Genomic DNA, 22,789 nt, shown 5'->3' with positions numbered 1-22,789 from the left:
GCTTGTGATTGGTCGCGTCGCCCATGTGACCGCGACGCGACCAATCACAAGCCGGAACGTAATTTTAAAATCCTGAATGCCTAGAATTAGGCATTCAGGACCTGAAAATTACGTCACGGCTTGCTGTGATTGGTCGCGTCACGGCCACATGGGCGGCACGCGACCAATCACAAGCCGTGACGTCATGGAAGGAAGTAAACGCGCGCATTTTAAGCAAAGAACGCTGCCGGTTCCCTCGGTGAGGTCCAGGCTGCGTCGGAGAGGTGAGTATAGCAATATTTTTTATTTTAATTCTTTTTTTTACACATTAATGTTGTTTCGATACCGATACCCGATACCACAAAAGTATCGGATCTCGGTATCGGAATACCGATACCCGCAAGTATCGGCCGATACCCGATACTTGCAGTATCGGAATGCTCAACACTAATCTGCACCGAATTGGAATCATTAAATGCGCCAGCTCAGCACGCAAAAAATAAGCCCTCAACCGACCCCAGATCATGAAAAATGGAGACACTACGAGTATCGGAAAATGGCACAATTTTTTTTTTTTTTTTTAGCAAAGTTTGGAATTTTTTTTCACCACTTAAGTAAAAAATAACCTAGTCATGTTAGGTGTCTATGAACTCATAATAACCTGTAGAATCATAATGGCAGGTCAGTTTTAGCATTTAGTGAACCTAGCAAAAAAGCCAAGCAAAAAGCAAGCGTGGGATTGCACTTTTTTGCAATTTCACCGCACTTGGAATTTTTTTCCTGTTTTCTAGTACACGACATGGTAAAACCAATGATGTCTTTCAAAAGTACAACTTGTCTCGCAAAAAATAAGCCCTCACATGTCCAAATTGATGGAAAAATAAAAAAATTATGGCTCTGGGAAGGAGGGGAGTGAAAAACGAACACGGAAAAATGAAAAATCCCAAGATCATGAAGGGGTTAATAAATCTTATAGCATTAATTAAGAATTTTGTATTATCTTTGAAATCATTAATAATTAGAAATTAGATATCAATTGTTAATGAAGAATTAACACTTTTATAAGAATTAAAGCCATCTAGAGATCAGCAAACCTTTCAAGGCTCGGTTCTGTTCGATTCACCGAAAGATTAGACGTTCGCAGAACATGTTCGATGAACGGTTTGACGAACGTACCCGAACCCCATTAGATTCAATGGCAGGCCAAACCAAATTATATACAATACCTTAAGGGGTGATAAAAAGCTTCCCAAATAGCTAAAATTAGGGGTACACATCATGAAAACTGGCATCAATTGACCCACAGTAGAAATTTGCAAATAGCACAGCAGCAGACGGCCATGGACCATGCATAAGGTATCAGGGTCTGGCCCAGCACTTACAGACTCGAATTTAAGTTTTAATGGACCTGGTGGTTAAGGGAGCGGTGTAAGCCTTCTTAGCTGGGAGACCTGATACCTCATGCAACACCTACATTTTTTTTATTCCAGCCACACTCAGATGGCACAAACATCAATTCATAGACTACTATTTATAGAAAAATGTAATAATAGTATCATAGGTAGTTGACTGATAAAATGACTGACAGTAGAACCTTTTATAATTGGCACAGAAGCAATCAGTCAAGGCCCATGCATGAGGTATCAGGGTCTGGCCCAGCATTTACAGCTTGGAATTTAAATTTAAATTAAGACAAAGTGAGTGAGGGACCAGCCATTTATTTTTATTCCACCCACATTCAGATGGCACAAACATCGGTTTCATAGACTACCATTGTTAGAAAAATGTAAGGATAATAACAGAGGTAGGTGACTGATCAATTGACCCACAATAGAACATTATATAATGGAACAGCATTCAGAGCTTTGAATTTAAGTTTAAATTAAGATGAAGTTATTTGGTATCGCTGTGTTCAGAAACGCCCGATCTATCAAAATATGAAATCAATTAATTTGATCAGTAAATGGCATAACATACCATACATACCCTGGGATATGCATGACGATAAATACTATACAAACGTTTAAAACTGCAATATGATGTGCCATTGAGCAACCCGTAAATGATAAATAATGTTAAAAAAAGAAAATGATAAAATATCTATGACCAAAAAGGAACAAAATTAGGAGGTAAGACCTTCAAAAACATGCTATTTAATTTATACCATGCATTTCCTTTTCACCCTTACACATATACTAGCTATTGAACCCGTTCTACGTCTGGGTGGCAAGCATTTATATTGGTATATGGTCTCCATCCTGGTATGTGCTGCTTCCATCCTGTGCCTTAATCTTGTTATGTGCTGCTACCATCTTGCGCCCCCATCCTGTCATGTGCAGCCCCCATCCTGCGCCCTCATCCTGTTTTGTGTGCCACCATCTTGTCATGTGCTACTCTCTTCCTGTGCCCTCATGCTGTCATGTGCTCCCATCCTGTGCCCCAATCCTGTCATGTGCTGCTCCCATCCTTCAGGCTTCGGACAGACTGACGCTCCCAGTGTTATATTATAGATTCCATAGAAAGTTACTTGGTAGCTTTGCTGACATATTGTATTGTAGATATAGTTACATATGTAACTACTGTAAATGAGTGATGGCAGCAGACACTGTTGAGGTGGAATCAGGGGGCAGGGGGACACTGTGGCATCGGTATCAGCGCCTGATACATGTAACTAAATCAGTGATGGCAGCAGACACTGTTGTGCAGGAGTCAAGAGGCAGGGGGACACTGTGGCATCAGCGCCTGATATATGTGTTATGACCTGGTGGTTACGGAGTAGCACTGAGATGACCTGGTGGGTAAAACCAATCATGGACAAGCTCCGAGGAGGTGGCAGCTCCACCGACAACAATCACAGTTATGACCTGGTGATTACGGAGCAGCACAGAAATGACCTGGTGGGTAAAATGTACAAGCTCTGAAGAGGTGGTAGCTTTACTGACCGCAATCCCTACTCCTAACACCAACATTAGAAATAGCCGTGGGACGTTCCTATCTCTGCCTAGACGCCTCGACACAGCCTAAGAACTAACTACCCCTGAAGATGGAAACGGAAAACTATCTCGCCTCAGAGAAACCCCCAAAGGGAAAGATAGCCCACACAAATATTAACGGTGAGTGGAGAGGGAAATGACAAACTCAGAAATGAAAATAGATTTCAGCAAAGGAGGCCAACACTATCTAAATAGACAGAGATAGAAAAGGATACTGTGCGGTCAGTATAAAAACTAAAATCCACGCAGAGTTTACAAAAATAACCTCCACACCGACTCACGGTGTGGAGGGGCAAATCTGCACCCCAGAGCTTCCAACTAGCCTGAATATTTCATAATGACAAGCTGGACAAAGAGACATAACTTAAACCTGAACAGAAGGTCAAAAGCAGGGATACACCCAAGAACTAGCAGAACTTATCTTAAACTGAAATGGACTGGCCAACAGAGTACTTCCAGGAGAGGACTGAATCCAACAGGAAAACACTGACAGCTGGCATCGACTACAGACTAGAGCCCAGTTAAATAACAAGGCCAGGGAACCGATTAGTGAAGGCAGCTGCTAAGTTCCACTCGAAACCACCAGAGGGAGCCCAAGAGCAGAACTCCAAAAAATACCATTCATAACCACAGGATGGAGCCCAAGAACGGAATTCACAACAGTACCCCCCCCCCTTGAGGAGGGGTCACCGAACCCTCACCAGAGCCCCCAGGCCGATCGGGACGAGCCAAATTAAAAGCACGTACCAAATCGGCAGCATGGACATCGTAGGCAAAAACCCAAGAATTATCCTCCTGACCATAACCCTTCCACTTGACCAGATACTGAAGTTTCCGCCTCGAAAGACGAGAATCCAAAATCTTCTCCACCACATATTCCAACTCCCCCTCAACCAACACCGGAGCAGGAGGGTCAACGGAGGGGACCATGGGCACCACATACCTCCGCAACAAAGATCTATGGAACACATTATGAATGGAAAAAGAAGCTGGAAGGGCCAAACGAAAAGACACCGGATTGATAATTTCCAAAATCCTATGAGGACCAATAAAACAAGGATTGAACTTAGGGGAAGAGACCTTCATAGGAACATGACGAGAAGACAACCAGACCAAATCCCCAACCCGAAGCCGGGGACCAACACACCGACGGCAGTTAGCAAAACGTTGAGCCTTTTCCTGAGACAATGTTAAATTGTCCACCACATGAGTCCAAATCCGCTGCAACCTGTCCACCACAGAATCTACCCCAGGACAGTCCGAAGGCTCAACCTGCACTGAAGAAAAACGAGGATGAAAACCGAAGTTACAAAAAAAAGGTGAAACCAAGATAGCCGAACTAGCCCGATTATTAAGGGCAAACTCGGCCAACGGCAAAAAGGTAACCCAATCATCCTGATCAGCAGACACAAAGCATCTCAAATAGGTTTCCAAGGTCTGATTGGTTTGCTCCGTCTGTCCATTTGTCTGAGGGTGAAATGCCGAAGAAAAAGACAAATTAATGCCCATTCTAACACAAACGGACAGCCAAAACCTAGAAACAAACTGGGTACCTCTGTCAGACCCAATATTCTCCGGAATACCATGCAAACGAACCACATGCTGAAAAAATAAAGGATCCAAATCAGAGGAGGAAGGCAACTTAGGCAAAGGTACCAAGTGGACCATTTTAGAAAATCGGTCACAAACCACCCAGATGACAGACATCTTCTGAGAAACAGGAAGATCAGAAATAAAATCCATGGAAATATGCGTCCAGGGCCTCTCAGGGATAGGCAAAGGCAAAAGCAACCCACTAGCACGAGAACAGCAGGGCTTAGCCCGGGCACAGGTCCCACAGGACTGCACAAAGGAACGCACATCCCATGACAAAGAAGGCCACCAAAAGGACCTGGCAACCAAATCTCTGGTGCCAAAGATCCCAGGATGACCAGCCAATACAGAGCAATGAATCTCAGAAATCACCTTACTAGTCCATCTATCAGGAACAAACAATTTCCCTACAGGACAGCAGTCGGGTCTATCAGCCTGAAACTCCTGAAGCACCCGCCGCAAATCAGGGGAGATAGCAGAAAGAATCACCCCCTCCTTGAGAATACCAGCCGGCTCAAGGACTCCCGGAGAATCAGGCAAAAAACTCCTAGACAGGGCATCAGCCTTCACATTCTTAGATCCAGGAAGATACGAGACCACAAAATCAAAACGGGAGAAAAACAAAGACCACCGAGCCTGTCTAGGATTCAACCGCTTGGCAGACTCTAGATAAATGAGATTCTTATGATCGGTCAAGACCACAACACGATGCTTAGCTCCCTCAAGCCAATGTCGCCACTCCTCAAATGCCCACTTCATAGCCAACAACTCCCGATTGCCAACATCATAATTACGCTCAGCAGGCGAAAACTTTCTAGAGAAGAAAGCACACGGTTTCAACACAGAGCCATCAGAACTTCTCTGAGACAGAACAGCTCCTGCCCCAATCTCAGACGCGTCAACCTCAACCTGAAAAGGGAGAGAAACATCTGGTTGACGCAACACAGGGGCAGAAGTAAAACGACACTTAAGCTCCTGCAAGGCCTCCACAGCCGTAGAGGACCAATTCACCACATCAGCACCTTTCTTGGTCAAATCGGTCAGAGGTTTAACCACAGTAGAAAAATTAGCAATGAAGCGGCGATAAAAATTAGCAAAGCCCAAAAATTTCTGGAGGCTTTTCACAGATGTGGGTTGAGTCCAATCATAAATAGCCTGGACCTTAACAGGGTCCATTTCAATAGCCGAGGGAGAAAAAATGAACCCCAGAAAAGAAACCTTCTGAACTCCAAAAAGGCACTTAGACCCCTTCACAAACAGTGCATTAGCACGAAGAATCTGAAATACCATCCTGACCTGCTTCACATGAGACTCCCAATCATCGGAAAAAACTAAAATATCATCCAAATATACAATCATGAATTTATCCAGATACTCCCGGAAAATATCATGCATAAAGGACTGAAACACAGATGGAGCATTAGAAAGCCCGAAAGGCATCACAAGATATTCAAAATGGCCTTCGGGCGTATTAAATGCTGTTTTCCATTCTTCACCCTGTTTGATGTGGACAAGATTATACGCCCCTCGAAGGTCAATCTTGGTAAACCAGCTAGCCCCTTTAATCCGAGCAAACAAATCAGAGAGCAAAGGCAAAGGGTACTGGAATTTGACAGTGATCTTATTGAGAAGGCGATAATCTATACAGGGCCTCAAGGAGCCATCCTTCTTGGCAACAAAAAAGAACCCCGCTCCCAACCGTGACGAAAGCGGGCGAATATGCCCCTTCTCCAAGGACTCCTTTACATAACTCCACATAGCGGCATGCTCTGGCACAGACAGATTGAAAAGTCGGCCCTTAGGGAACTTACAGCCAGGAATCAAATTAATAGCGCAATCACAGTCCTTATGAGGAGGCAGGGGACTGGATTTGTGCTCCTCAAATATATCCTGGAAATCCGACAAAAACTCAGGAACTTCAGAAGAAGGGGACGAGGAAATTGACATCAGAGGAATGTCACTATGTATCCCCTGACAACCCCAACTAGTCACAGACATAGATTTCCAATCCAGCACTGGATTATGTACCTGTAACCATGGAAACCCCAGCACAACCACATCATGCAAATTATGCAACACCAAAAAGCGAATATTTTCCTGATGTGCTGAAGCCATGTTCATGGTTAACTGTGTCCAGCACTGAGGTTTATTCTTGGCCAATGGCGTAGCATCAATCCCCCTCAAGGGAATAGGGCTCTGCAAGGGCTCCAAGGAAAAACCACAGCGCTTGGCAAATTCTAGGTCCATTAAGTTCAGGGCAGCACCAGAATCCACAAATGCCATTACAGAAAAGGACGACAATGAGCAAATCAGGGTAATAGACAAGAGAAATTTAGGCTGTACAGTACTGATGGTAACCAACCTAGCAACCCTCTTAGTACGCTTAGGGCAGTCAGAGATAGCATGAGTAGCATCACCACAGTAAAAACACAGCCCATTCTGACGTCTGAACTCCTGCCGTTCTGCTCTCGTCAAAATACTACCACATTGCATAGGCTTAGAACTCTGCCCAGAGGACACCGCCATATGGTGCACCACCTTACGTTCACGTAGGCGTCGATCAATCTGAATGGCCAGAGACATTGATTCGTTCAAACCAGCAGGCGTGGGGAACCCCACCATAACATCTTTAAGGGTTTCAGAAAGACCCTTTCTGAAAATAGCTGCCAGGGCATCCTCATTCCATTTTGTAAGCACAGACCACTTTCTAAATTTCTGACAATATATTTCTACTGCTTCCTGACCCTGACCAAGAGCCAGCAAGATTTTTTCCGCCTGATCCACAGAATTAGGTTCGTCATAAAGCAGTCCAAGCGCTTGAAAAAATGAATCTACATTGAGCAATGCAGGATTCCCTGGCTCAAGCGAGAATGCCCAGTCCTGCGGGTCTCCGTGCAGCAGAGAAATAACAATCTTCACCTGCTGAATGGGGTCACCAGAGGAACGGGGTCTCAGAGCAAAAGACAATCTGCAATTATTTTTAAAGTTCAAAAACTTAGATCTATCCCCAGAAAACAAATCAGGGATAGGAATTCTAGGCTCAGAAACAGGAGTTTGAATAACATAATCTTGGATACTCTGTACCCTTGCAGCGAGATGATCAACATGCGCAGACAGACCCTGAACCTCCATATCAGCACCAAGCTCCTGAACCATCCAAAGATCAAGGGGAAAAAAAGGACAAAACAGGCAACAAGGAAAAAAAAACAAAACAATGACTCAGAACTTTCTTTTCCCTCTTTTGAGATGCATTTAACACATTGTGGGCCAGCTGTACTGTTATGACCTGGTGGTTACGGAGTAGCACTGAGATGACCTGGTGGGTAAAACCAATCATGGACAAGCTCCGAGGAGGTGGCAGCTCCACCGACAACAATCACAGTTATGACCTGGTGATTACGGAGCAGCACAGAAATGACCTGGTGGGTAAAATGTACAAGCTCTGAGGAGGTGGTAGCTTTACTGACCGCAATCCCTACTCCTAACACCAACACTAGAAATAGCCGTGGGACGTTCCTATCTCTGCCTAGATGCCTCGACACAGCCTAAGAACTAACTACCCCTGAAGATGGAAACGGAAAACTATCTCGCCTCAGAGAAACCCCCAAAAGGAAAGATAGCCCCCCCACAAATATTAACGGTGAGTGGAGAGGGAAATGACAAACTCAGAAATGAAAATAGATTTCAGCAAAGGAGGCCAACACTATCTAAATAGACAGAGATAGAAAAGGATACTGTGCGGTCAGTATAAAAACTAAAATCCACGCAGAGTTTACAAAAATAACCTCCACACCGACTCACGGTGTGGAGGGGCAAATCTGCACCCCAGAGCTTCCAACTAGCCTGAATATTTCATAATGACAAGCTGGACAAAGAGACATAACTTAAACCTGAACAGAAGGTCAAAAGCAGGGATACACCCAAGAACTAGCAGAACTTATCTTAAGCTGAAATGGACTGGCCAACAGAGTACTTCCAGGAGAGGACTGAATCCAACAGGAAAACATTGACAGCTGGCATCGACTACAGACTGGAGCCCAGTTAAATAACAAGGCCAGGGAACCGATTAGTGAAGGCAGCTGCTAAGTTCCACTCGAAACCACCAGAGGAAGCCCAAGAGCAGAACTCCCAAAAATACCATTCATAACCACAGGATGGAGCCCAAGAACGGAATTCACAACATATATGTAACTAAATCAGTGATGGCAGCAGACACTGTTGCACTTGAATCAGGGGGCAGGGGGACACTGTGGCGTCGATATCAGCTCTTGAAATCTGTAACTAAATCATTGATGTGGGCGGAAATGCCGTGACGTCATGAGAGGGAGGGATTGTGATGCAGTAATTGGCGCCTGCGCAGTCGGCGCTGCAGTGTCTTTTCAAGAAAATGGCGCAGGAAAGCGCGGATTGTGCAGGTGCCGATTCCGGGAGCAGGGGGACATTCATGCGCCGGAATCAGGGGGCATGGAAACACTGTGGCGATGGAATCCACCCAGATATATGTAAGTAACTAATTGCTGTTGGATGTACTGCCGCGACCTCATGAGAGGGCGGGATCGTGATGCAGAAATCGGCACCTGGGCAGTCCGTGCTTTCCTGCGCCATTTTCTTGAAGACACACTGCAGTGTCTCTTCAAGAAAATGGTGCCGGAAAGCACAGACTGCGCAGGTGCCGATTCTGGTAGCAGGGGGGCATTCATGGGCCAGAATCAGGGGGCATGGGGACACCATGGTGGTGGAACCCGCACCAGATATATGTAAGTAACTAATTGCTGTGGGATGAAATGCCGCGACTTCATGAGTGGGCGAGATCGTGACAACGAAATCAGCCCCAGAGCAGTCGGCGCTTTCCGGCGGCATTTTTTCTTGAACATGGACGCTGTGGTTATAATCTAACACTAGGAGTGTAGTTTATAAAGGGTATGGCACAGTCTATAAAGGGTACGGACAGAGTGATGCTATATATATAGTTTTCCAAATTTTTCTGACTGACTGACCTTCATTTCGTAAAGTAATGATGGCCACTCGTTTTTCTTTACTTAGCTGCTTTTTTCTTGCCATAATACAAATTCTAACAGTCTATTCAGTAGGACTATCAGCTGTGTATCCACCAGACTTCTGCACAACACAACTGATGGTCCCAACCCCATTTATAAGGCAAGAAATCCCACTTATTAAACCTGACAGGGAACACCTGTGAAGTGAAAACCATTCCCGTTGACTACCTCTTGAAGCTCATCAAGAGAATGCCAAAAGTGTGCAAAGCAGTCATCAAAGCAAAAGGTGGCTACTTTGAAGAACCTAGAATATTAGACATATTTTCAGTTGTTTCACACTTTTTTGTTAAGTATATAATTCCACATTTGTTAATTCATAGTTTTGATGCCTTCAGTGTGAATGTACAATTTTCATAGTCATGAAAATACAGAAAAATCTTTAAATGAGATGGTGTATCCAAACTTTTGGTCTGTGCTGTATATATATATATATATATATATATATATATATATATATATATATATACACTCACCGGCCACTTTATTAGGTACACCATGCTAGTAACGGGTTGGACCCCCTTTTGCCTTCAGAACTGCCTCAATTCTTCGTGGCATAGATTCAACAAGGTGCTGGAAGCATTCCTCAGAGATTTTGGTCCATATTGACATGATGGCATCACACAGTTGCCGCAGATTTGTCGGCTGCACATCCCAACGTTGCTCCATACAAGGCAGGATGGATCCATGCTTTCATGTTGTTTACGCCAAATTCTGACCCTACCATCCGAATGTCGCAGCAGAAATCGAGACTCATCAGACCAAGCAACGTTTTTCCAATCTTCTACTGTCCAATTTCGATGAGCTTGTGCAAATTGTAGCCTCAGTTTCCTGTTCTTAGCTGAAAGGAGTGGTACCCGGTGTGGTCTTCTGCTGCTGTAGCCCATCTGCCTCAAAGTTCGACGCACTGTGCGTTCAGAGATGCTCTTAGGCCTACCTTGTTTGTAACGGGTGGCGATTTGAGTCACTGTTGCCTTTCTATCAGCTCGAACCAGTCTGCCCATTCTCCTCTGGCATCAACAAGGCATTTCCGCCCACAGAACTGCCGCTCACTGGATTTTTTTTCTTTTTCGGACCATTCTCTGTAAACCCTAGAGATGGTTGTGCGTGAAAATCCCAGTAGATCAGCAGTTTCTGAAATACTCAGACCAGCCCTTCTGGCACCAACAACCATGCCACGTTCAAAGGCACTCAAATCACCTTTCTTCCCCATACTGATGCTCGGTTTGAACTGCAGGAGATTGTCTTGACCATGTCTACATGCCTAAATGCACTGAGTTGCCGCCATGTGATTGGCTGATTAGAAATTAAGTGTTAACAAGAAGTTGGACAGGTGTACCTAATAAAGTGGCCAGTGAGTGTATATATGTATATATATATATATATATATATATATATATATGTAATAATATTCTAATAAGGAGGAGATACGTACTGGAGGAAGCTCCAAATTCCACGGTACATCGTAGTAAAAATCAAATCAAGTTACATCCAATTTCTAAAAAGTACAGTAATGGATATAGAGTTGAAAATCCTATAATAACTATTCATAAATGTCCATATATATCAAAATAAAAATGCATATATTTTTGTCCAGTACATATCTTAGTGCATAGTGCACTTCCTCTTGAGAAAGCAAAAAGCGAAATGTGCGTAGGGGCACTATGGAGGGCTTATTTGTCCTGTGGTCATTATGGATAAGCTATGTAATTTCATGAAATTGGATGCAACCTTTTGGTGGTTTGTGGCTACTCCGATAGTAGTTTTCTTGGTTTCAGTTCAGAAATAACAAAAGAAACAATTGCCAATTACATATAACCAATCATGATTTTAAAAAAATACAAGTCTACAGGGATTTTTTTATGGCTTTTCATTCTTTTTACTTCCCCAGAGATTAACAGAAGATCTCTGGTTCATTACCTGCATGATTATATTTATAGAAGGAAGAAAATATATAAATCCAGTGTAGCATAGTGTGATTACTTATACAGCAAATGACGGACATTTCCAAAGGTATACATTTTGTATATTGAATGTGTTAGACTGAGCTGTGTGAATTCTGTGTGAAATCCTTTTTGATGTTTAAAAATTTACAAAAATAGAATAAATTATTATTATTTATTTTTAGAGCACCATTGGTTCCATGGCACAGTACATGAGAAGGAGTTGCTTACATAATTCAGATAGAAAATACTGTGAACAAACTAAAAATGGCAGATGAGTACAGGGGAAGAGGACCCTGTAATTGTGGGCTTACATTCCGCAGGATAATGAGGAAGGAGACAGTAGGTTGGGAGTTTGCGGCAGCTCCGGTGTTGGTGAGGTCGCTGGGGATCATTGCAGGCTATTAGCATTCCTAAAGAGATCAGTTTTCAAGTTCCATCTTAAAGTTTTGAATTGGGCACAGAATTCCAGAGGATGGGAGATGCTCAGGAGAAGACTTGCAGGTGATTGGGTGAGGAATATTCGAGAGTGGAAGAGACAATGAAGTCTTGGGAAGACTCAAAATTACATGTGGGAGATTAGTTTTGGGATATATGGAGGAAACAGGTCATGGTAGCCTTGCAGGTCAGTGTTAGTACCAAATCAATATTAATATGCACAACATACACTTTACACGTTACTACTACAGAAGATGACTTTAGCATGCTGAAGACACTGAAGACAGATTTTATCCGTGGATTGAGGAGATTGATAATGAAAAATTAGTCATGATGGAGAAAGAAACAGATTTCTCTGATAATTACAAAATTTCTTGTTGTCACATGTACTGTACTATTGATTTATTAAAAAAACAACAGAAAATAAAATTACTGTAACTCTTTAAGGTCAGTACAATTACAGCAAAGTTTATACTTTTTATATTTTAATAGGTCATAAAAAACATTTGGAAGTGTGTAAAAAACAATGGCCAGTGATTACAGGTGAAAATGATCACTTAAAGCCAATTATACAGGTAGTTGCGTGTATAGTTTGACCATCTGAGTTGCGAAATATCAGTCTAGTGGAGATAGAGAAGGATATTGAATTATATGAACTACAGCAGTAATTATCTTAATTATTATTAGGGGAATGAATGGCAAGAGTTTTCGATCTTGGTTACAAGAAGAACCTCTATCCAAGGCTAATGTTAATAGCTTTTGCTTTCTAGGACACTCTTGATTTTTTTTCCTTAGAAGTCCCTGGTTTGGAAACACTCTGCCAACTGGATTGATGTAGCTTTGAAAATAATACACATTGATGGAGAATGGGACACATGTTATTGAATTCTACATATTAGCTTTCTCCGTTTTTGGTCAAAAAATATTTTTATTTCCAACATTTCTTGCTCTGTACCTCATATGTCTACTGTGGAACATGTTAATTTTTGTGACACTCTTCATGAACCGCCATCTGCAGAAACCAATGTACTTCTTCCTACGTAGCCTCTCCTTTGTAGATGTCCTATATATTTCAGTGGCTCTTCCAGAATTAATGGACATCGTTCTTACTGGAAACAATCGGGTTTCATTTACTGCTTGCTTTACACAGATGTACTTTTTCACTGCCTTTGCTTGCACAGAAATTTGGTTATTGACCGTGATGTCTTACGACCGCTATGCTGCAATCTGCTTCCCGTTACATTATGTTTTAATCATGAAGAAAGGAAAGTGCAGCCTCCTTGTAGCCGGGAGTTGGCTTTCTGGATTTTGTAACTCTCTTTTTGTTACGATATTTGCCTCCCGTTTGGCTTTCTGTGGCTCCACAGACATTAAACAAATATTTTGTGACATTAAAACATTGACAAAGATTTCTTGTGGTGATATCTATGAATTCCAGACAATGATATTAGTGGAAGCTTTATTCATGGGTTTGTGTCCCTTCATACTCATTTTGATGTCCTACAGTAAAATTTTAGCAAATATTCTCGGCATAAACTCAATTGTTCAAAGGAAAAAAGCGTTCTCCACGTGTACCTCTCACCTTACCGTCCTTCTCATATTTTATGGGACCTTACTCTGTATGTACATGATACCTTCATCAGATCACTCAGAGGAACTTGACCAGATATTTTCAGTCCTCTACCTAGCAGTGACTCCCACATTGAATCCTTTGATTTACAGTTTAAGGAACAGAGAAGTTAAAAATGCTTTATGTAATATATTGCATATTTCAAAAAAACTCCTAAAAACTTAGGATTAAACATGATGTCACAATAATCTAAAAATGAATGTAAAATTAATAATTCTGATAATTCTGGCTAGGGCATCTCAGATTTATTTTAATATTCATTTTTTCATTGAACATTATCCTGTGTGCACTGGGGCAATGGATTTTTCTGAATATACAGCGTTAAAAGAAATGGGTATGTATTAGCGCTAGTGCTCATCTTTTCCTTTTTATGATAAATATGAAAGTGTTATGGTCATGGAAAATTATGACGAAAAATTACATGCAAGTTTGGTGTAGAATCCTATTGCTAGGTCACTTTTATAGTACCATGAATAAAACCCAAAAAACAATTGTGAAATTGCATTTTTTTTCTCTTTTTCATTGCGCTTGGAATTTGTTTTACCCATTTGCAAGTGCATTGGATGTTAACTTTTATTGTCTTTAAAAACTGCAAGTCATCTCACAATAAATAAGCCCTCATACAGCAATGTCAGTGAAAAATATTAAAAAAATGATGGCTTTTGGAAGAAGTTTAGGAAAAAAATGAAAGCACAAAAATAGAAAATCGCAAAGTTCGTAAGGGGTTAAAACAGTTCCACTGACAATGAGTGGAATGGAGGTTGAGCATCCAGGCCTATATTCCTGTTAGGACTTGGCTGTAGACCCCTGTTCTTGGTATCAATGGGGGTCCCTATGGTTAAAGGATTTTAATAATCCTTTAACCAAATATGAGCAAAGGTAAGGATTGACACATCTATGATGGAGCTTGTTGGATATCCCATTCCAAAACCATGGGCATTAAAATGGAATTAAGTCCTTTTGTAGCTCTACCAACTTTGTAGACTTCTTAGGAAGGCATGTTCAATTTTTGCTAATGCTGCTTCTAATTCCACAAAGCTTGAATAAGTACCTTACACTTTACTATAACAGATGCTGAAGACACTTTTGACAGCAGTTCCCTTGGAAATGCCAAAGTTGAAAAACCTTCATTTCCAAGGGATTCGCGCAATTTTAGAATCACAATTTCAGAACCTCCTTAGTGTTCATCCTTTTACAGGGTGGCATGTTATGAACCTGGTGGTTAGGAGCACCTGGAATGACCTGATAGTTAAACCATGAGACAGGACAAGCTCTGGGAAGTGGGAGCTCTGCTGACCGCAAACCCTAATCCTATCACACACACTAGAAATAGCCGTGGAGCGTACCTAACTCTGCCTAGACTCCTCTACACAGCCTAAGAGCTAACTACCCCTAAAGATAGGAAATAAAGCCTTACCTTGCCTCAGAGAAATACCCCAAAGGAAAAGGCAGCCCCCCACAATAATTGACTGTGAGTTAAGATGGAAGTCACAAACACAGGAATGAAACAGGTTTTAGCAAAGGAGGCCAGACTTACTAAACAGACAGAGGATAGTAAAGGTATCTTTGCGGTCAGCACAAAAAACTACAAAATACCACGCAGAGTGTGCAAAAAGACCCCCGCACCGACTCACGGTGCGGAGGTGCCACTCTGCATCCCAGAGCTTCCAGCTAGCAAGGCAAAATCATGATAGCAAGCTGGACAATTAAAACAATAAGCAACAAATTAACTAGCAGGGACTTAGCTTCTGCTGGAGTAGACAGGTCATCAGAAAGATCCAGGAGAGATCTGAACCAGTGCTAAGACATTGACAGCTGGCATGAAGTAACGATCTGAGTGGAGTTAAGCAGAGAAGCCAGCCTAGCCATAAACGAGGGCATCTGAGGAAGGAGTCTCAGAACCAGCAGCTCCACTCACAGCCACCAGAGGGAGTCCATGGACAGAACTCGCCGAAGTACCATTCATGACCACCGGAGGGAGTTCGAGAACGGAATTCACAACAGTACCCCCCCTTGAGGAGGGGTCACCGAACCCTCACCAGAGCCCCCAGGCCGATCAGGACGAGCCAAATGAAAGGCACAAACTAAATCAGCAGCATGGACATCAGAGGCAACAACCCAGGAATTATCTTCCTGACCATAGCCCTTCCACTTGACCAGGTACTGAAGTTTCTGTCTCAAAATACGAGAATCTAAAATTTTCTCCACCACATACTCCAACTCCCCCTCGACCAACACCGGAGCAGGGGGGTCAACGGAGGGGACCATAGGCGCCACATATCTCCGCAACAACGACCTATGGAACACATTATGGATGGCAAAAGAAGCTGGAAGGGCCAAACAAAATGACACAGGATTGAGAATTTTAGAAATTTTATAAGGACCAATGAAACGAGGCCTAAACTTAGGAGAAGAAACCTTCATAGGAACATAACGAGACGACAACCAAACCAAATCCCCAACACGAAGTCGGGGACCAACACAGCGACGGCGGTTAGCGAACCGTTGAGCCTTCTGCTGGGACAATGTCAAATTGTCCACTACGTGAGTCCAAATTTGCTGCAACCTGTCCACCACAGAATCCACACCAGGACAATCCGACGGCTCAACCGGCCCTGAAGAAAAACTAGGATGGAAACCAGAATTACAGAAAAAAGGCGAAACCAAAGTAGCCGAACTGGCCTGATTATTAAGGGCGAACTCAGCCAAAGGCAAGAAGGTCACCCAATCATCCTGATCAGCAGAAACAAAGCATTTCAGATATGTTTCCAAAGTCTGATTGGTTCGTTCGGTTTGGCCATTTGTCTGAGGATGGAAAGCCGAAGAAAAAGACAAATCAATGCCCATCTTAGCACAAAAGGACCGCCAAAACCTTGAAACAAACTGGGAACCTCTGTCCGACACGATGTTCTCTGGAATGCCGTGCAAACGAACCACATGCTGGAAAAATAATGGAACCAAATCAGAGGAGGAAGGCAATTTAGGCAAGGGTACCAAATGGACCATCTTAGAGAAGTGATCACAAACCACCCAGATGACCGACATCCTTTGAGAGACAGGGAGATCTGAAATAAAGTCCATGGAAACATGCGTCCAGGGCCTTTTCGGGACTGGCAAGGGCAAAAGCAACCCACTGGCATGAGAACAGCAGGGCTTAGCCCGAGCACAAGTCCCACAGGACTGCACAAAGGAACGCACATCCCGTGACAAGGACGGCCACCAAAAGGATCTAGCCACCAAATCCCTGGTACCAAAGATTCCAGGATGACCGGCCAACACCGAACAATGAACCTCAGAGATAACTCTACTAGTCCATCTATCAGGGACAAACAATTTCTCCGCAGGACAACGGTCAGGTCTATCAGCCTGAAACTCCTGCAACACCTGCCGCAAATCAGGGGAGATGGCAGACAAAATTACCCCCTCTTTGAGAATACCAGCCGGCTCAGGAACTCCTGGGGAATCAGGCACAAAACTCCTTGAAAGGGCATCAGCCTTCACATTCTTAGAACCCGGAAGGTATGAAACCACAAAATCGAAACGGGAGAAAAACAGCGACCATCGAGCCTGTCTAGGATTCAACCGTTTGGCAGACTCGAGATAAGTCAGATTCTTGTGATCCGTCAAGACCACCACGCGATGCTTGGCTCCCTCAAGCCAATGTCGCCACTCCTCGAATGCCCACTTCATAGCCAACAACTCCCGATTGCCAACGTCATAATTACGCTCAGCAGGCGAAAACTTCCTAGAAAAGAAAGCACATGGCCTCATCACAGAACCATCAGAACTTCTCTGAGACAAAACAGCCCCTGCTCCAATCTCAGAAGCATCTACCTCGACCTGAAAAGGGAGCGAAACATCTGGCTGATACAACACCGGGGCTGAAGAAAAATGACATTTCAATTCCTGAAAAGCCTCAACGGCCGCAGAGGACCAATTCACCACATCTGCACCTTTCTTGGTCAAATCAGTCAATGGTTTGACAACACTAGAAAAATTAGCGATGAAGCGACGATAAAAATTAGCAAAGCCCAGGAATTTCTGAAGGCTCTTCACAGAAGTAGGCTGAGTCCAATCATAAATGGCCTGAACTTTAACAGGATCCATCTCGATAGTAGAAGGGGAAAAAATGAAGCCCAAAAATGAAACCTTCTGGACTCCGAAGAGACATTTAGACCCCTTCACAAACAAGGAATTAGCACGAAGGACCTGGAACACCATTCTGACCTGCTTCACATGAGAGTCCCAGTCATCCGAGAAGACCAAAATATCATCCAAATATACAATCATAAATCTATCCAGGTACTTTCGGAAGATGTCATGCATAAAGGACTGAAACACAGATGGGGCATTAGAATGCCGGAATGGCATCACCAGGTACTCAAAATGGCCCTCGGGCGTATTAAATGCTGTTTTCCATTCATCGCCCTGTTTAACACGCACAAGGTTATACGCCCCTCGAAGATCTATCTTGGTGAACCAACTAGCCCCCTTAATCCGAGCAAACAAATCAGACAGCAGAGGCAAAGGGTACTGAAATTTGACCGTGATTTTATTAAGAAGGCGGTAATCTATACAAGGTCTCAGAGAACCATCTTTCTTGGCCACAAAAAAGAACCCTGCTCCCAACGGTGACGATGATGGGCGAATATGCCCTTTCTCCAAGGACTCCTTTTTGTAACTCTGCATAGCGGTGTATTCTGTGTTGTGAACTATACTTTTTGGCTCCCTCTTGTGGTCACTAGCGGTATGGCCTTGGATTGTCTTTCCCCAGGTTGGTAGTCACCTGGTTTGTTAGACCCTGGGTGTTCCTATTTAAACTTCCTGGATTCTTAGTCCATTGCCTGGCATCAATGTAATCAGTCCTTGTCTGGCTGCTCCTGTCTTCTGGTCCTTATTTTTGCAAGATAAACTAAGTCCTGCTTTCTTACTTTTGATCATTTGTATTGTTTTGTTTTTTTGTCCAGCTTGTACATTATGTGATTCCTGATTTTGCTGGAAGCTCTAAGGGGGCTGATATTCTCCCCCCACACCGTTAGTCGGTGCGGGGGTTCTTGGATATTCAGCGTGGATATTTTTGTAGGGTTTTTCGCTGACCGCATAAGTCCGCTTTCTATATTTCTGCTATTATATGGTGGGCCTCTCTTTGCTGAATCTAGTTCATACTTACGTTTGTCCTTTCTTCTTACCTCACCATTATTATTTGTTGGGGGCGTGTCTTTACTTTGGGGTACCTTTCTCTTGAGGCAAGTGAGGTCTGATTTTCTCTGAAAGGGTTAGTTAGTTCTCCGGCTGGCGCGAGACGTCTAGAACCAATGTAGGTACGTTCCCCGGCTGCTATTAGTTGTGGGTTAGGATCAGGTACGCGGTCAGCTCAGTTACCACCTCCCTATGAGCTGGTTTTTTATGTTTGCAGACTTTGCTGAAAACCCTGAGATCCTCTTCCATTGGGATCATAACAGAATGCCAGGCCAAGTGAATAGTTAATGCATTGCAGAAGTGGGATTAAAAGAAAAGAAGTTCTGTTTTTTTTTTTTCTCTTCCTCCCCTTTATCTCTATCTTTAGCCTATGAGTGGCTTGAAGCTCTGCTGCAGACATGAATGTTCAGACTCTGATTACTAGTGTGGGTCAACTTGCTGCTCGTGTGCAGAGCATTCAGGATTTTGTTATTAGCAGTCCTATGTCAGAGCCTAAGATACCTATTCCTGAGCTGTTCTCTGGAGATCGATTTAAATTTAGGAATTTTAGGAACAATTGTAAATTGTTTCTATCTTTGAGACCTTGTTCGTCTGGAGACTCAGCTCAGCAAGCTAAAATTGTTATCTCCTTCTTGCGGGGCAACCCTCAGGATTGGGCTTTCTCATTGGCGCCAGGAGATCTGGCATTGGCAAATATTGATGCGTTTTTTCTGGCGCTCGGATTGCTTTATGAGGAGCCCAATCTTGAAATTCAGGCAGAGAAAGCTTTGCTGGCTATCTCTCAGGGCCACGATGAAGCTGAAGTGTATTGCAAAAAAAAAAAATTTCGGAAATGGTCCGTGCTTACTCAGTGGAATGAGTGCGCTCTGGCCGCAAATTTCAGAAATGGCCTTTCTGAAACCATTAAGAATGTGATGGTGGGCTTCCTTGTTGTGAAATTGGATTCTGGGCTCCCCCGGTGGCCACTTGTGGAATTGTACTTGTGTGCATCATCCCCTCTGTTCACCTGCTCCTATCAGGATGTGGGAGTCGCTATATAACCTTGCTCCTCTGTCAGTTTCATGCCGGTCAACAATGTAATCAGAAGCCTTCTGTGCATGTTCCTGCTACTAGACAACTCCTAGCTAAGTTGGACTTTTGTCCTTGTGTGTTTTTGCATTTTGTTCCTGTTCACAGCTGCTGTTTCGTTACTGTGTCTGGAAAGCTCTTGTGAGCGGAAATTGCCACTCTGGTGTTATGAGTTAATGCTAGAGTCTTAAAGTAATTTCTGGATGGTGTTTTGATAGGGTTTTCTGCTGACCATGAAAGTGCCCTTTCTGTCTTCATGCTATCTAGTAAGCGGACCTCGATTTTGCTAAACCTATTTTCATACTACGTTTGTCATTTCATCTAAAATCACCGCCAATATATGTGGGGGCCTCTGTCTGCCTTTTGGGAAAATTTCTCTAGAGGTGAGCCAGGACTGTCTTTTCCTCTGCTAGGATTAGGTAGTTCTCCGGCTGGCGCTGGGCATCTAGGGATAAAAAACGTAGGCATGCTACCCGGCCACTTCTAGTTGTGCGGCAGGTTTAGTTCATGGTCAGTATAGTTTCCATCTTCCAAGAGCTAGTTCTCATATATGCTGGGCTATGTTCTCTCGCCATTGAGAATCATGACAGTTTGACCGGACCCAAAAAAGGGTTAAATTACTGGCTGAGAAAGGAGAGAAAAAAGAAGTCTGCTACAATTTTTTTTTTTTTTTTTCCCCTCTAGTTCTGAGTGTGCTCTGTGTTCACCTGTTTCAAATGGATCTTCAGAGTGTAGCTACAGGTTTGAATAGTCTCGCCACAAAGGTACAAAATTTGCAAGATTTTGTTGTTCATGCACCTATGTCTGAGCCTAGAATTCCTTTGCCTGAATTCTTCTCAGGGAATAGATCTCACTTTCAAAATTTTAAAAATAATTGCAAATTGTTTTTGTCCCTGAAGTCTCGCTCTGCCGGAGACCCTGCACAGCAGGTCAGGATTGTAATTTCCTTGCTCCGGGGCGACCCTCAGGACTGGGCTTTTGCATTGGCACCAGGGGATCCTGCGTTGCTCAATGTGGATGCGTTTTTTCTGGCCTTGGGGTTGCTTTATGAGGAACCTCATTTAGAGCTTCAGGCGGAAAAGGCCTTGATGTCCTTGTCTCAGGGGCAAGATGAAGCTGAAATATACTGCCAAAAATTCCGCAAATGGTCTGTGCTTACTCAGTGGAATGAGTGCGCCCTGGCGGCGATTTTCAGAGAAGGTCTCTCTGATGCCATTAAGGATGTTATGGTGGGGTTCCCTGTGCCTGCGAGTCTGAATGAGTCCATGACGATGGCTATTCAGATCGATAGGCGTCTGCGGGAGCGCAAACCTGTGCACCATTTGGCGGTGTCTACTGAGAAAACGCCAGAAAATATGCAATGTGATAGAATTCTGTCCAGAAGCGAGCGGCAGAATTTTAGACGAAAAAATGGGTTGTGCTTCTATTGTGGTGATTCAACTCATGTTATATCAGCATGCTTTAAGCGTACTAAGAAGCCTGACAAGTCTGTTTCAATTAGCACTTTACAGTCTAAGTTTATTCTATCTGTGACCCTGATTTGTTCTTTGTCATCTATTACCGCGGACGCCTATGTCGACTCTGGCGCTGCTTTGAGTCTTATGGATTGGTCCTTTGCCAAACGCTGTGGGTATGATTTGGAGCCATTGGAGGCTCCGATACCTCTGAAAGGGATTGACTCCACCCCATTGGCTAGTAATAAACCACAATACTGGACACAAGTGACTATGCGTGTTAATCCGGATCACCAGGAGGTTATTCGCTTTCTGGTGCTGTATAATCTACATGATGTTTTGGTGCTGGGATTGCCATGGCTGCAATCTCATAACCCAGTCCTCGACTGGAGAGCTATGTCTGTGTTAAGCTGGGGATGTAAAGGAACTCATGGGGACGTACCTTTGGTTTCCATTTCATCATCTATTCCCTCTGAGATTCCTGAATTCTTGTCTGACTTTCGTGACGTTTTTGAAGAACCCAAGGTTGGTTCACTACCTCCGCACCGGGAGTGCGATTGTGCCATAGACTTGATCCCGGGTAGTAAATACCCTAAGGGTCGTTTATTTAATCTGTCTGTGCCTGAACACGCGGCTATGGGAGAATATATAAAGGAGTCCTTGGAAAAGGGACATATTCGTCCTTCGTCATCTCCCTTAGGAGCCGGTTTTTTCTTTGTGTCTAAGAAAGACGGCTCTTTGAGGCCGTGTATTGATTATCGACTTTTGAATAAAATCACGGTTAAATATCAATATCCGTTACCACTGCTTACTGATTTGTTTGCTCGTATAAAGGGGGCCAAGTGGTTCTCTAAGATTGATCTCCGTGGGGCGTATAATTTGGTGCGAATCAAGCAGGGGGATGAGTGGAAAACCGCATTTAATACGCCCGAGGGCCATTTTGAGTATTTGGTGATGCCTTTTGGTCTTTCAAATGCCCCTTCAGTCTTCCAGTCCTTTATGCATGACATTTTCCGCGATTATTTGGATAAATTTATGATTGTGTATCTGGATGATATTTTGATTTTTTCGGATGACTGGGACTCTCATGTCCAGCAGGTCAGGAGGGTTTTTCAGGTTTTGCGGTCTAATTCCTTGTGTGTGAAGGGTTCTAAGTGTGTTTTTGGGGTTCAAAAGATTTCCTTCTTGGGATACATTTTTTCCCCCTCTTCCATCGAGATGGATCCTGTCAAGGTTCAGGCTATTGGTGATTGGACGCAACCCTCTTCTCTTAAGAGTCTTCAGAAATTTTTGGGCTTTGCTAACTTTTATCGTCGATTTATTGCTGGTTTTTCTGATGTTGTAAAACCATTGACTGATTTGACTAAGAAGGGTGCTGATGTTGCTGATTGGTCCCCTGATGCTGTGGAGGCCTTTCGGGAGCTCAAGCGCCGCTTTT

General features: G+C 43.4%; 1 protein-coding gene and 1 long non-coding RNA gene across 2 annotated transcripts in view; one reads left to right on the top strand and one right to left on the bottom strand.

Annotated features, from left to right (window-relative positions):
• The window catches only part of LOC143773303 (uncharacterized), a 233,686-nt gene that overhangs the window by 193,684 nt on the left and 17,213 nt on the right, over nucleotides 1-22,789 (bottom strand). The gene's annotated exons all lie outside the window — the stretch shown is intronic.
• LOC143773369 (olfactory receptor 1G1-like) lies at nucleotides 12,977-13,795 on the top strand. Its single transcript, XM_077260842.1, has one exon. The coding sequence runs from the start codon at nucleotides 12,977-12,979 to the stop codon at nucleotides 13,793-13,795; it is 819 nt and encodes a 272-aa protein (XP_077116957.1).

Source organism: Ranitomeya variabilis, chromosome 5 (assembly GCF_051348905.1).
Source record: "Ranitomeya variabilis isolate aRanVar5 chromosome 5, aRanVar5.hap1, whole genome shotgun sequence".
In the NCBI taxonomy this organism is placed as follows: domain Eukaryota; kingdom Metazoa; phylum Chordata; class Amphibia; order Anura; family Dendrobatidae; genus Ranitomeya; species Ranitomeya variabilis.
This window is presented reverse-complemented; position numbering and strand designations above follow the sequence as displayed.